Here is a 16,938-nt window from a genome sequence, read left to right on the forward strand (position 1 = left end):
ATCAAATTAAATTATTACGTTTTTTTTTTTTTTGGCTAATCAATCAAATTTGTTATGAAAGTAATTTTTAAAGGCGTAGTTCATACGCGAAAAATATATTAAAGAGTGTATGGATCCGACTCAGTTCGAGATCAACTACATTGTAGATTTATAGCAATAAGTTCGATTAGACTTGGCTCAGGAGTCGGTACGATATACGTTTGTAACAGTTCAATTGAACTTATTCTGACTTGAATATGCTCGAAATATAATAAGCTGGATTGGAAATCAGCTTGGACTCGAATTGACTAGGCTCAACGCCAAAAATCATGGCAATATAGACCAAAATAATTTAATTCAGTAAATTGACAATGAACAAAACCCTGCATAAAATTGTATATTCCATGTATATATATATACACTCTTTGAATACACAGAAAATTCTTGAAAAAAAAGCTTTACAAAATCCAAAAGGTTTTGTCCAATTACCATAGCTAAATATACAAAAAAAAATTCTGTCCCACGTGCACAACTACAACCACAGAGATCTGAATTCTTAGCCTTGTATATCTTGCAATAATCTTCAGTCTAATTGCAATCTGTGAATATAATCTGATTTCCTGAAGATTCCAACACACCATATGGTTTTAGGTTTTCCTTTTACTCATTATAACCATCCAATATTTGAAATACTGACCCAACCAATTCGGATTCACTCGCAAGTAGAGGCTCCTTAATAAAGTTTTCATCTCAGTCAAGAAGCTCATTGATCTTTTTTTTTTTTGCCTCCGCTATAACCATCCAGTATCTGAAATACACTGACCTAACCAATCTGAATTTGCGATCGCGTAGAGCCTATCAAGGAGGAAGCTCTCCCTAGTACGACAATCTAAAAGCTCATTGATCCTTTTTTCACTATAACCATCTAGTGTCTTAAAGACATACTCACTGAACTAATTCGGATTCATGTCATCCAGGACCTATCAAGGGGAATTTCCCTAATTGGTTTTTGCATCTCAATCAAGAAACTCATTGATGCTTCTCTGTCATTAAGGTTAGGCTAGGTCGAGTCAAATCTAGGATCTAGAATTAGTGGGTCCAACGAAAGAGCACGACCTTCTTATATGTACTATATTTTAATTTTTTTAGTGTGTGTATAAATAAATCGAGCCGAAAGCAAAATTGAACCCGCAGAACTCGCCTAAAATATGTGAGATAGGTTCTATAGGCATGCCAAACCTTTAGCTTCAGACCCTTTCATGATTCTAAGCCTTTTGCAAGAATTAAGGTCAAACCCATCGACAAACACTATTTTTTCAATTTTTTTAGTGTGTGTATTCCAAGACACTTTTTGCAAATCGAGCAAAACTAATACCAATCTCCTACGTGAATTAAGAACCCATTTAAATTGTGCCAACTCAATTAAATTGTGTCAACTCATTTTAATTGTAAATTCACTAACTTGTAAATATGTGAGTTTTGACCATTAAAAATTGGGGCTTTGGGTCGGTCTAAGGCATGGTGTTGGTTTTCTTCATAACGGTGCAAAAAGTTTAGCTTTCTAAATGGAACCACTTTCATGATTCTAAGCCTTTTGCAAGAATTAATGAACATATCCAATGGTACATCTCCAACAAGCATCCAATCACCATCCTTGTCTTCATAAGTTAATATATAATCAGATCCACTAGTAGTGTAGCCTTCTTTTTCCAAGTATACACCTGAAATTTATAATTCAACAAGAAAACATAAGCTTTTTTATCACCAGGGTATAAAGAAAATTATGCAGTGCAAATAGTGTGTAACTAAATTTGTTTTAATGTATATACATATAATTTTTTGAATCTCTTGACACAGGCATAGTTTCTAGTGTAGCGGTCAAAGTGGGTCAAAAAATTGATTTTAATTAAGTCGCAGACTTGAACCTTAGGTGTGAAATTTTTGCAGTTTTTTTTCTTAAAAAAAAAAAAATTTCTTATTAAAATTCCTAATTTCGCTACTACGTACGTATTCCATCCCTATGCATTGGATATTAAAAATAATGATGGGCTAAAATGATTAGGACTCAATCCTAATCCCCACCATAATGGTGGTTTTAAAAAAATAGTGATCAGCTGATTTTCACACGAGATAACTTAAAATCCTAGATCTAAATATTAGACTAGAAAGTTAAAATTTTAGATTTGCCTCTATGACCAACTATTAATAGAGTTTTAATTTGTGAAAGTCAGACTCACCAATGGGGTGTTTGAACATGTTCTCCAAAGCCTTGAGTAGTTCTCGGTAATTCTTGTAAAACCTAAGGTCAATTTTCCTAAGGTAAGGTGCACCATCCATGCTAACTTTCACATACATTCCTGAAGAAATATCAGAATTGGAATTCTGGGCTTGAACAACATTCTTCCTATAAGATCTAACTGGTGGCCATCCAACAATCTGTGCTCTGGAAAAAAAAAACAAATAAAATTTGTTAATTTAAAAGCCTTTTTAAATCAAGAATTAATTAGAATACTAACAAACAACAACCATTATATATATCTCAATTCCAAATAAGTTAGGATCGATCAGCTATATATTATATGTGTTCTCACTTATCAGGTCGTCTTTTTAAGCTTAATTCAGTCCAATATATTATATAAACAAAAGAAAATACTAGAAGTATTTCTCTATATTTTTTACGGATACCAAAAAACTTCTAGAAGATATATATGTAGGACCTAAAATAATAAATACACTAAGCTAACATGACTGAAAATTTCATATGTTCATAACTATAATTTGCATTGCCTAATCAGATTCTTTTCTTCTATTGTTACTATAGTTTTCAGTAGATCTGCGTAGATTCCCAGAGATCGAGACCTTTGGGATACTAATATTTTCCAACTGATTGGCAAGGCAAGAACTAAAATGAACCAAAATATATTGAAAAAAAATATATAGTGAAGAGTCAATAACACCACTTACTTTGGTGCAGGGGAGGAGCCTTGTTGATCATGATTTGTATCTGATGAGGAGCTATCCATCTCTGATGAAGATCTTTTAGTACAAGAAGATAATTGCTTCTTTGGTTCATTATCTGTTGTACCAGGTAACCCTAATCTTAGCTCAGTCTCCTTCAAATTGAGATCATTCTCATTGATCGGTGCCATTTTCAATATTCTTTTAAGAACTTGTGTGATAATTTGATGAGTAATTTGTGTTGATGACCCTTTTGCTCTCTGGCGACGACGACTTTTTCCGATGAAGAATTATTTTCAGTTAGCAAGATGTGAATGATATGAATGAGAAGGGGATGATAAGTGTAGCATTATATAGAATGATAGTATATAATATTATTAGGGTGACACAATATCTTGGGGATTTATTCTCTTTGTGCATGAATTTCATAACAAAGGAAATGACTCGTTCACGCTCCTTGTTAGTTAGCACGCATTTAGGACTAAAATATATATATATATCGGGATTATTATACAGTGGATAATAATATAAAACCTATACTATTAATTATGTGCGGAGTTACTTACTTTACGAATTTGTACCTTTAGTTATAATTTGTTTGTCTCTAGATATACACATATTTTCGCATAACTTATGTCATTGTTAGGTATGCAAAGTTTAATGAAGCCAATAAAACGTTGTATTAACTTATCCAACGATTATTTTTTATTGTATGAACAACCAAGCTATTAATTGCACAGATGGTTATATAACTTTGACTTTTTTGCATCAAAATAACTAAGAAAAATTATAATGAAAAAATCACTCAACTTTTTGTATAAGGCTTTACTCCCGAAGAGCGCTCTTCAACCAACATTAGACGTGCCTCGATTAGAACCTCACTGGTTGCATCATCGCCCCAAGATAAAGTCACTCAACTTTTTCCAAGTATTACATAATAAAATAGTAAAATAAAATAAAAAATACATTGACTTTAAGTTGTAACGAATATGTTACACCATCTATATAATTCAACGTATTATAGCAAATTACTTATCATTTATTATAGATGACTAATCAATATTAAATAATAAAATTATCTGTAATTTTCTTTTGACTAATCTAATCATATAAATAATGATCATATTAATTATTAACTTCAACTAAAACTAGTAGTTTAGTGTTAAATCCCGTAGCTGTTGGAGACGCATATCCATCGCGAGTTGTGAAGTGATTATGTAGGTCTCATGACACGCTAACTCTCATGCACCGCAATGTATGTTGGTCAAATTACAGGCAAGATTAGGTCGATCTGATGTTAGACAAGGGAACAATGAAGGGACAACCACATTAACACAAAGTCAAAACATAGGTGTTACTCCTATTGAATAATTGATGACACGACCAGAATATATGAAATGAAGATTCACCCTTCAGCTATACAAAATATACATCAAGGAACATCAAAGGCATAATTTCTATCTATGTTCCTAAGCGTGTATTAGGGACCCTTGATGACTTTAAGGGTACCCAAGACATTTAGAGCTCATTTTCGATGAACGCTTTTTGGTAAGTCACGAAATTCAGTAATCCAAGTTATGGTGTATAAGCTAAAAAAATAAGTTGGGTACCCTCTAACTTATTTTTTTTGGCTTATAAGATCACGTTTTCCTAATGGAATCGTTGATACTCCATGGAGGATTTGAAATATTCTTAATCCATTGTACTAGTAGCCAATTATTTTTTTTAACTTATTTTAACACAAAGTAGTATGTACTCCTATTGAATAATTGATGACACGACCAGAATATTAATATGGCATTCCGATGCACAAAGCATTTATAAAGCAATTTATAAAACAATCCAAAGGGTTACATTTAATAGCTTTCATGAACCTACAAAAAAAGTATTTATTCAAAAAACCCGCCTTAACATAATGGGAAGGACCGCAAGATGGTTACTACTTCTGTCTGAATTTGACATCACGCATGTTACCATCTTGATGAATGCCCAATAGAATATGAAAGTTGTCCACCGAAGCTTGGAAACAAGGCACATAGGCCCTTGAGCTGAGCTCCTTTCGTGTGATGAAGATAATTTATCCTAATGCAAGGATTAGTAGTTGTTTCCACAGCTCGAACCCATGACCTATGTATAGCTATACCATTTCTCCAAGGAAATATAAAATAGAAAATATTAAAATACTTTAATTTTAAAATAAATTAAAGAAAATTTGGCTAAAATTTCTAGCCCCGCTTCTGTCAAAGACAATGATCCAATAAAGATAAAGGATCAGATTGGCTCTGAAGTGTTGTACTAAACCGGCTCAAAAATATTTTTAATATGGTATAATATTATCCGCTTTCAGCCGAATCGGCATGATTTTCTCTAAAAGATTTTCACATCACCACAAATATTCAACTAGCTTTTCTTTTCAACTATTACTATGAGACTTGTTCGCACACACCCAACAATCTTTCTTTAAAGTCTTAAACTAAGTCCCACGCGACTCATACCATTCATGTACTAATTGAAAATCAACCGTATGTATTACTCACATCTTAATATCATGGAGGAAAGAGGGAATATGGTAAAATATTATTCATACTAATTAATGTTTACCTTAAACCAATGAATATAAGATCTTGTAATTTCATACATTTTATCTCTTAAATATAGTTAGTATCATAATATATATTTTTTCTTTATATATCTTTTAAATATTAGAATTAAACTGATTGATTTTGGTATGAATATCGTATGCTGAAAAATATTTATTGAACAAATATTAATGTTGGGTAGGGAAGACAACCTCCATGTGACGTTGGTCCCAACTATGTCTGTTAATGAGGTACATTTAGGGGCATGGACATAAGGATTTGCAATTAATATGACCTACCATAATTAATACATTTGATTTTCATGTATATTTTTGCCAGATGTCCAAACTCTTGTACATGAAACATTTGGGGCATTGTTTAACAGGCATGAACGTGTGCATGGATGTCCATTTTATATTTATTTAATTGATATTACATTGATACAAATAAAACAACATGTGAAAATTTTGACTCTAACGTGGACATGCTCTTTATCACTAGAGATATTGTGAAGTACTGAATTTTTTTTTTTCTTGATCTATAAAGTATTTAAGTTATCCTTGGATGCATTGTCATGCTTTATTTATGAATCCGACTTGATGGATCACTCTGCTATCAGAGGAGGATTCAAACATTAACGTTTATGAATTGTTATAGTAATTTTAAATCAATATACAATAATATCTTAATTTATAATTAAATATTTAAAACATATGTTGCCTCCTTCGCAATTATGTGATACTTTTCGTTTTTCGATCATCAATTTAACTAAATTTTGAATCTAAATTGAATTAGATTATATATTTGAAAATTATATGAAAAGTATTATAAGTTGCAACTTTTCTATATCAATTTGGTGAAAAAATATATCTTAAAATGCTAGTTAAAGTTCACGTAGTTTGAATCGCGATAAGGGAAAAGTATCACATAAATTAAGATAGAGAGAGTACAAAATTTGGATACAAATTCGGTTACAACTATGTATATCAACAACAACAACGACATATCCAGTTTCAACTACATATATACCGAGCCAAATTTAGGATTTCCTAGAATCAGTGCGTTTACAATGAACATGATCTTGTTTTTAGTATACATTCATGATATTTTTGCATATGTGTGCATAGTTTGAGTCGTTCAATAGATTCGGTTAATTAGATCACAAATTAAGTAGTCTTGAAGCCACCTTTTAGAGGCGGACCTATGTAGAACAGTAGAAGGAAGCGGGATTACCAAATTAAATACATGCACTTGAGCCTATTGTAATGTAAAGGCGTGTTAGCTCAGTCACAAATTGAAAACGGCTTCGTCATGAATTAGCAATTCCTCAAGCACAAGAAAAACTGGGGGCTGATTCTTAGCCTGCAGCCTTTGCTAATACAAGTGTCAGGAAATATGATTTTGACTCGTTTAACCTATATTTCACTCTTCATGTTTGGCTTACGGCCAGGTTCAAAGAAACAAACAAAGAGAAAGATTTCTTATATATATGTATACACCTTAAGAAACCATCATATATTCTTTAGACATCCCCCACATAAACCCCAACCCCTAGCTTTTTAATTGAGCCTTTCCTCAAAAGAATTCAAATCAGTTTCGCTCTCGACGAAAATGTTAGATATAATGGTGCCTCATTATCTGCAAATCTTGGATTCGTGTTTGTGTATATGTTTAAATGCACACTTACTGCAGATAACATAGCTAATTAATTAAATGCATTATTAAAGAAATAACGAAAATGGCCCCCTACCCCCTACGATAGGGGAAAGATCTACGTACACTCTAGCGTCAAGCCCCACCTGGTTGAGTTATACTGGGTAGGTTGTTGTTGTTGCAACATTATTAAAGGAATAAATCAGACAATATCACGCTTGAAAGGGTTTTGGTGTTGGGCTGCAATAATATGCTGTCATTTTCTCTCATTTTGTCTCTTAAAGAACTGATGGATATTTGGGCAAGTCTTAACCCTATTTTTCTTATCTTTTCTTTTCAATCCCCATTTTCCTTTTGTTCTTTTAGGAAGTTCTTTCTCTAGATCAACTTATTTTGTTATCCAATTTACGAGTCTTTTTATTACCGTCTACTCATATTTATAACCACACGCGTGAACCAAAGGATGACGAAGCATTTCGTTCAATCAAATACACACGTGTGATGCGACGTATTAAACGTTGATGGTGAGATGTGGGCCTCCCACACGTGTAGTCGAGTTTTTGTACTTACTTCATCGTTTCTAAATAAATGATGTTTTACGCTTTTTATTTTGTTTAAAATAAGTGGTGTTTTAGGATTTCAAGAAGAAATTATTCTTAATTCTTTCAAAATTACTCTTATTTACATAATCAAGAATCATTAAGTAGGTTTTTTTTAAGCATTTATTTAGGGCATGTTAGTAAAAACACCCTTAATAATCTAGGAGTGAACACTTTCTTAACGGGTGTGCATAAGCTAAAAAAATCACTTATTATGAAACAGAGAGAGTATATTAGATCCTTTTAAGGCAAGTTTTTGCACAAATTTCCCTTCAAACGAACAGATCTTTAATTTTTGCCCCTCATATCTTTAATTTTTGTCACTGCTACTTATTTAATAAAAATATCCAGACTTGTTGTGTGTGGCATAATTTATGTAACATTTTTATCTTCTAAGAACTTTGCCTCGCTCAAAGATACATTAGATAGAAATTAAGTTATGCAGCATAAGTTTTGTAATAATTGTCAGATTATTTGAGTGTTGAAAGTTTAGTCTTACACGGCAGAATTTGTGTGGATGTTATGATACATATGCCGAAGTTAAAAGTAAAATATGTCAAGTGAAATCTAAAGTTATTTCGTTTTTCATATTATATTGAATGTTGAAAATTTTGCTTTATCCGGCTTAACTTATGAGATGTTATAATACACATGCCGAAGTTAAATGTAAACAGTGCCTTACAAAATCTAAATTATGCCGCACAAAAATGGTGAACGGTAAAAATTAAAGACCACAAATTTGAGGTACAAAAATTAAAGACCACCCCGAAGTAGGCACATTTGTGCGAATGACCCATTATTACATCCTTTTTAAGGTACTTACTTTCTCATCTGTGGGTTTGGGTCAGCCCATGGGCCCATTATCATGTGCTTATGCTCCTTTGGCAGTTATTCATTAAGGGCCCATTATATATATGATTATGTCTGCCTATGAATTATTACCTCAATTTTCAATGGCAAAATGCATTTTTTCTTCGACTAAAAATAAAAGAAAAAGAATAATTGAAGCAGTGCGGGAATGTTGATTTTGACCCATAAATGAATAGAGCCCGTTTAACTGTCCAAATTTGGAGGGATTGACTCAGTGATGCATGCATTTTAACAATAATAATGCCTCAGTTCAAATAAGTTGGAGTCAATTGATGTATGCATTACAAAGTTAAAAAAAAAAAAAAAAAAAAAAAAGAAGAAGAAGAAGAAGTAGTAAGTGTACTCAAATCAGCCTATCCAAAGTTTGAGTTCAACTTGGAATACATTATTAGTCCAATCAATTAATAAGAGGTTTTTGTGTAAAAACAAAAAATAAGAACCAAAGACAATTACTTAGAATAAAAAGTTTGAGAATTAGCGAGTTGGGCTATGATTCACTTTCAATCTATATTGATCTTAGGGACTATACGTGGGGTGCTTTTTGCTTTAGAGTGGTTCGGACATCAAGTTACTTTGTGAGGTATGGGACCAAATTAGGTTGGTGCGGTTGTATCCAGTGTTGGATCGAATGAACATTCAATCGCATTATCACGACAATGATGCATGCCCAGCCTTTGGGTCTCTTCTTTCTTGGTAAAGGTAGACAACGGAAGTATGAAGCCCTACAACTCTCTTCTAATTTTTAAGTATATCTATAACTTTTTTCCGAGTTTAAACTTAATACACCGACGAGGGAAAGATTTTTACACTTTTATGTCACTTGAAAGTCAATAACATGTAACTATTTATAATAAGGATGGATTAATAACCTCAAAAATAAGATAGTAACCTATCACAACATGGTTGATAGCCTAAAAATACTTTACATTGTCAATGTATGTAAAATTTAATACATTTTATTGAAAAAATTGCACAGTTTCCCTTTAAATGAGTTGGTCTTTAGTTTTTGCCATTCAAAATCGAACTTATGCTTAGCGGGGCATAAGTTCTTTTAGGGCGCAGTCATAACTTGTGGAATATTATTATGCAAAAATTTAGCCCCCGTTTGGCCATAAAAATTATTCACTTTTTCCGAAATTTTTTTCACTTTTTTCCGGAATCGGCTTTGGCATGAAAATTCATTTGTTTTTCAAAAAAAATTCAAAAAAACTTGTTTTTCAAATTTTTTTTACAACTACATTTCACCAAAAACTACAATTTCAAAAACTACACAACTCTAACTCCAAAATTCCAAAAAAAAGTAATTTTTTTTTTTTTCGTATCTATGGACAAATGGGGCCTTAAAATCAAGCCCCACAAAAAAGTTATTTTCATTGAGGGACAAAAATTAAAACAAAATAGGGAAAAGTGCAAATGACCCCAGCTTTCTGAACGACATTTTAGGCATCATATGGTCATGTGTGTTATAAAAAGGGAAAGTTGTTTTAACAAATAAAGGTCCAAATTGATGGCTATAAGTTGAAAGCTAAGCAAGGTCCAGCAGACCATCACTGCCAGCTCACTGTTGCCGGTGCAAAATTCTCTCTTCATTTTTTTTATATCATGTTGTTTCATGAGGTTCTTTACTAGAGTTTAACTTTTATGTGTTGGTGGTGCAACAATCATGTCACCTTTAATGTAAGTAGATTTTTATCTGATAAAACATTACCATAATATGTTTACGCTGAGCATGGATAATGTCATTACCATAATCTTATGTTATTGTAAACATTACCATGATATGATATTAACTATAAGTAGATTTTTATGTGATAAAATATTACGCCATAGTTTGATAAAGTTAGAAACTACTCCATTCTAGATAATAAATTAGATTACTAGGTATGATCGTATTATTTTTCTTACATAATCACCGTCTATAATGTAAATCTTTTGTACAAATGTCTTCCTACTCAATGAATGTCACATTTATATATTGCCACCAAAATATTGTAAAGTGGGTTGCCACCTTTGATAATGCCTAAGAAAAGCATAAGTACAAAAGAGGAATTTGTTAGAATCTTTTTACGACCCTTACTCAGAGCTAGGTCTCAAATTCAAATTTAGAAATGAAAAAACATCTTGATAAGAAGCATTTTCACTATCAAACAAAATTGCTAATTTTCAATTGACACTGTCGGAAATTGGCTTGCTAGCAAGGGTTTCAGACTGTAGGAGATTAAATGCGGGTCCATAAAAATATACGGTATAAACCAAAAGGGGGCCAAAAATTTACATACCAAAGGGTATAACGTAAAATTTTTTAGATTATTTTTTAATAAAACGTGAATGTTTTACAAACATAACTTTTTTCCGCCCGGTTTAGGGTTTAATTTGTAAGACGTTGCCTCTATTTAAATCATATTCGGCTATGTTTTTAATAAAAAAATTTATTGATTTTTTTAATTTTTAAAGCATATAGTTAATTTTAGTGAATAACTCAAATAAATATTTTAATACATCAATAATTAAATATGTGTTATATATATGCGAACGAAATAAAAATAAAATATAAGTTAAATAAACGTCACACATTAACTTATTAATAAATGTTAAATTACATGATAACTATTAAACGGCACAAGACATGTTTTATTTTTTAAGATTTTGATTTAAACGTGTTATTTTTTAATCAAGACATAACTTTTGAATATAAATCTAAGTCTAAAAAATATAAGGTGAATGTCATAATTTTGCACATTTATAATAATAAAAAATTATTGATTTTTTTCCATTTTTAAAGCATATAGTTAATTTCAATAATTAAATTAGTTTGAAAAAACTTAGCGTTTATAAGGTTATTTTAGTCAACTTTATATGTCGAGAAAATTAGTACTTTATTTTCAAAAATTAAAATCGTAAAGTGAAATTGACATTCATAAGTACAAAATTTTTACATTGAAATCTATTGTTATCATCTTTATAAGTAACTAAAACTTTGAAAATTTCGGGCCAATTTGGGGGAAAATTGAAATTGAATGGGATAAAGGTGTTTTTTTAAAAATCGGCTCAAATTCAAAAAATACGCAAGTTCAAAAAAAAAACGCATAAAACGGATGTCCGAAAAGTTACATCTTGATAAGAGACTTAGATTTATATTCAAAATAAAGTTATGTCATTAAAAAATAACTTTAAATCAAAATCTTAAAAAATAAAACATGTCTTGTGCCGTTTAATCATGTAATTTAACATTTATTAATAAGAATGTGTGACGTTTATTTAACTTATATTTTATTTTTTATTTTTGCGCATATATATAACACATATTTAATTATTGCATGTATTAAAATATTTATTTGAGTTATTCACTAAAATTAACTATATGCTTTAAAAAATTAAAAAAAAAATCAATAAATTTTTTTATTAAAAACATAGGGTTTAAATAGAGGCAACGTCTTACAAATTAAACCCTAAACTGATCGGAAAAAAAGTTATGTTTGTAAAACGAGGGATTAAACAAATTATGTTTGTAAAACGTGGATCCCTCCACGTTTTACAAATTATGTTGCAAAGCGTGGATCCCTCCACGTTTTACAAATATAATTTGTAAAACGATGATTAAAAAAATTTTTTTTTTTTTTTTTTGCGGCTTCAATGGTCGAAATTAAAAAAAAAAATTGGGGTATAACGTAGCAATTTTTAATTTATAGTGTTTTTATACACTTTTCAAAGTGAATATAATGTCTGATGAATTTTATCGAAAATTAGCAATTTTTAATAGTGTTTGCTTTTCAAAGTGAATATATTCTTAACATGAATGATTAATCGAAATTAACTTTCAATACGGATGGTTAAAAGGAAGACCTTGGTCGGAAAAAGTGAAGATATACTTAAACGCTTTACCTAATTTTCATTCTTGTTTCCCATTCCCATTAATTAGACCACCGACCAACAACTATGTCTACAAGTACATAGAGACATCGATTAAAATAATTTCAAGCAGCAATGATTATTGAACTATGATCATCATCTCTGACACACAAATAATATAATATTATAATAAGAAGCTTTTGACTCCTTTAAGGATTAATCTTCATTGCATGTGCTTGAATTAGTATGTAAGAACCAAAAATCACGCTGTTGCATCTGACTTTGTTCCTATGATTCAAATATAGTTAAAAATTGAACCACAATAAGAATTTAACGATTAATAAAACCTTATCTTCCAATCATATGAGGCTGATTGATCAAAGTTTTTAGTTGTCATCCACCATAAGAGATATACAACACCTGATGTTATATAGTAATATTGTTATAAGAGTGCCAAAAGAACTCAGGCTTGATACGTAGATAACCTCCTAAAGTTGTCCACCAATTTTATATTGACACTTTAACGTACTGAGGTTAGTTTCAGACGTTTTCAGACATCGGATGCTTCAACCTTAATAAATGTGTGCTGCTTTGTTCTATCCTGATTTTTGTATTTTTCAGTATCTCTCAAGTCGGAAGGTGAGGGAGATTGGTAAAGAAAAAGATGGCCTTTACTTACTAGTTAACCAGACAAGTCAAAATCCTGGATCACCTAAAGTAAACTTAGCTGCTAAAATCAGTACTGAGGCAACAGTTCCTACTAGTTCAAATGATATCAGTCTATGGCATCAAAAATTTGATGAATGATACCTAGATTCTTAAAAATAGTACTGCATATGTCAAGCAAACATTCCTAAAAATTCTGGGGTTACTGTGTTCTTGATGTTGTGTATTTCATAAATAGAATGCCTTCATCTGTCATTCATACCTCACCTTACGAAAACCTGCATAAAAGGAAACCATCTCTAGCGCGCATGAGAGTCATAAGGTATTTATGTTGTGCCAAAACAATCGTCAAACAGACAAAATGCAGTCTAGAACCAAACCATCAGTCTTAATGGGATATTCTAAGGTGCAGAAAGGATACATCTTACATGCGTTAGCTGATAATGTTTTCTTTGTCAACAAAGATGTGATCTTCAAAGAATTAGAACTTCCTTTCAAGAGTCACAGTAATCATACTACTTAGATATTTAGACATCTCGAAAGTATGACTAATGAGGAAACTGCATTAACTTGTGACAAAGCTACTGATGTGCCATCTGAAATGTCTAATGCTGATGACAGTCTTGAGATCACAACAGATGTAAACATGCATATAGAGCACACAAAATTAGCTCAAACATCAGAACAAGAAATGCAGTTACCACCAGCTCATCAAGAACAAGTGATCAACACACAGGACCATACAAATCAGTCATTACAGCCTGCTAGGCAATCAGAAAGAGCTAACAAGGCTCCCATATAGATGAAAGACTTCATCTCATTAAGTCAACCACATCAAGACACAACTTATTCCATCTCTAACTATGTGTCTTATACTAACATTTCTACAAAATATCAGGCCTACTTATCTGCTTTTTCTTCCTTGACAGAACCAAGAAACTATGCTGAGGCTGTAAAGGATCCAAAATGGGTGGAAGCAAGGCAAGCAGAAATAGATGCTCTTCAAAGAAACAACACTTGGCAAGTAGTCAATCTTCCTGCTGGCAAGAAACCCATAGGATGCAAATGAATATATAAGATAAAGTACAAGGCTAATCGAAAGGTAGAAAGATTCAAAGAAAGACTTGTTGCAAAAGGATGTAGTCAACAAGAAGGAATTGACTATCAAGTGACTTTTATTCTTGTAGTTGAGATGGTAACAATGAGGACAGTACTAGTTATTGCAATATCCAAGCACTGGCACATCCATCAAATGGATGTGTACAATGCATTTCTGCAAGGTGACTTATATGATGAGATTTACATGGATTTGCCTCAATGATTTGTGAGCCAGGGGGAGGATAGACCAGTCTGCAGACTCATCAAATCCTTATATGGACTAAAACAGGCTCCTAGACAGTGGAATGCCAAGCTAACTGAAGCATTGAAGAACTTAAAGTTTAAGCAAAGTCAATATATGATCACTGCTTATTTGTACACAAGACAGACAAAGGTACGGTGATGGTGCTAGTATATGTAAATGACATGTTAATTATTGGTGAAAGTCTAGAACTAATTAAAGAAACCAAACAATCTCTTCAACAAGCATTCAAGATGAAGAATCTAGGTGAACTGAAGTTTTTCTGGGAATAGAGTTTGCAAGATCAAGTCAAGGTTTAGTGATGCATCAAAAGAAGTATTCCTTAGAGTTAATCTCGGAACTTGGACTCTCAGCTGCTAAACCAACTTCTATCCTATTGATACTAATATCAAGTTGACTACCAAGGAGGATGGTGAGCACACACAAAGCAACAAACAGACAAACAAACAACCAAAAAACTCACTTTTATCAGATATCAATGCATGTCAGAGGTTGATAGTAAGTTGCTATATCTAACTATAATCAGACCTGATATAGCCTTCAGTGTGCAAACACTTAGTCAATATTTACAACAGCCCAAACGGTCTCATATGAAGCTGCTATGAGGATTGTCAGATACATCAAAGTCTCAACCAGGTCAAGAAGTACTCATTTCAAGTAATCCAATCAAAACAGTCACTGCATTTTGTGATGCAGATTGGGCTGCTTGTGCTCATACTAGAAGATATGTATTTGGTTTCTTAATAAAACTAGGGGACTCATTAATATCATGGAAATCCAAGAAGCAGACTACAATCTCCAGGAGTTCAGCTGACGCTTAATATAGAAGCGTGTCGTCAAGAGTCTCAGAACTCACTTGGTTACTTGGCTTATTAAGTGAACTTGAAGTGGAGATTAAATTGCCTATTTATATCCTAAGTGATAGCAAATCATCTATTCAAATAGCAACAAATCTAGTCCACCATGAGAGGAACAAACACATAGAAATAGACTGTAACTTTATTAGAGAAAAGATCCGACAAGGAAAGATGCAACCTCAGTACATCTCAACTAATGATCGGCCTGCAGACTTACTAAAGGTCTAACAAAGGTGCAACGTCATTATTTGAATTCCAACTTAGGTGTACTCAATATATTTACCACACCTAACTTGAGAGGGAGTGTTAAATGATGAAGTAACAAGTGTATATCGTGTATATTTATGTATATCTGGGTATATCAGAAATATCAGCTTACATAATAGTAGTAGTTTGTATATTGTGTATATGGCTATGTATATCCTAGCAGACAGTTAACTGAGTGAGTTAGTTAAGTAATTAATGAGCTAATTACACGTCAGCTAGGTAGTTAGGAAGTTAGTTATTATCCTACTTCATTACTTAGAGAGGTTACAACTTAATCTCTCATGTAAAAGGTGTATATATAGTTGAGATCATTCACGGTAAGATCAAGCTTGATGATAATAAATACATTTCATTCTTTCTTCTCCACTCAATATCTGCTTCTTCTTTTACTTCATTCTTCATCTAATTTCACTCAATACATCAACCATTGATGAATATTCACTGAGTTCACGTCATGCGGAAGCTATCAAAACAAACCTTCAATGATAATGAATCAAACAACAATAAGAAAAACTAAAAAAAAAAAAAAAAACTTTGATAATATGTTATGGGTTTGGCAAATTAACCTACATATGATAAAACTAATATAAAACTATTTTAAAGCTATTGGGAGAATAAATCTCCCTTCAAGAAAAACTCTAAAGGACTACATTGTGGATGATATTGTGTTATTGTTTAAAGAGAATATCCTCAATTTATAGAAGTGCAAACCTTCTCCTCCAAGAAAAGGGATAAATATGGTAGTGTCCTTTTCCACAAAGAAAATCTTTTATACCAAGAATTTTTTTTTGAAGTAAAACACAATTATTATAGAATCCAGATAAAATAGAAAATTCAGGGCAAACACTAACTAGAAACCTATAGACTCTAAATCCTGAATCTGTTTCGATTTATGTGAACATATTACTATTTGGGGAGTCTATGAGGTGGTTCTTTGACCACATTTTTCTTATATTTTTTCTAAATTATTTGAATTATAAATTATCATGACTCATACTACTTTTTATGTAGTTTCTAAATATATCAATTTCAAATTTACAAACTTGAAAAATATATGTCAAAACTTATGGTCAAAATTATAAAGTTTGACCAAACTTATAGTCAAAGTTATAAAGTTTGACCCTCGTACTCCGAAAAGGTTCACATAAATTTAAATAGAGGGAGTACTAGAAAACACAATATGTGCTCGAGCTACACCTTCAATTTCAAGGTTCTCATTTACTTGAAAGGGTAATCTAAAAAAAAATAGGTCACTTTTATATTTATGTGAAGGTATTTGATTGAGCATGGAGTTTAAAATA

At 31.8% G+C, this 16,938-nt stretch overlaps 1 protein-coding gene across 1 annotated transcript; it reads right to left on the bottom strand.

Annotated features, from left to right (window-relative positions):
• Positions 1–637: 637 nt before the first annotated feature.
• Positions 638–3,273, bottom strand: LOC132051237 (auxin-induced protein 22D-like). The gene is made up of 4 exons (XM_059442482.1): positions 2,944–3,273; positions 2,217–2,422; positions 1,571–1,700; positions 638–1,250 (listed from the first exon to the last, which is right to left on the bottom strand). Exons 1-4 carry the CDS (start codon positions 3,126–3,128, stop codon positions 1,202–1,204), a joined length of 570 nt encoding a protein of 189 aa, XP_059298465.1. The 5' UTR covers positions 3,129–3,273; the 3' UTR covers positions 638–1,201.
• Between the last annotated feature and the right edge of the window lie 13,665 nt (positions 3,274–16,938).

This window comes from Lycium ferocissimum, chromosome 3, assembly GCF_029784015.1.
Source record: "Lycium ferocissimum isolate CSIRO_LF1 chromosome 3, AGI_CSIRO_Lferr_CH_V1, whole genome shotgun sequence".
NCBI lineage: Eukaryota > Viridiplantae > Streptophyta > Magnoliopsida > Solanales > Solanaceae > Lycium > Lycium ferocissimum.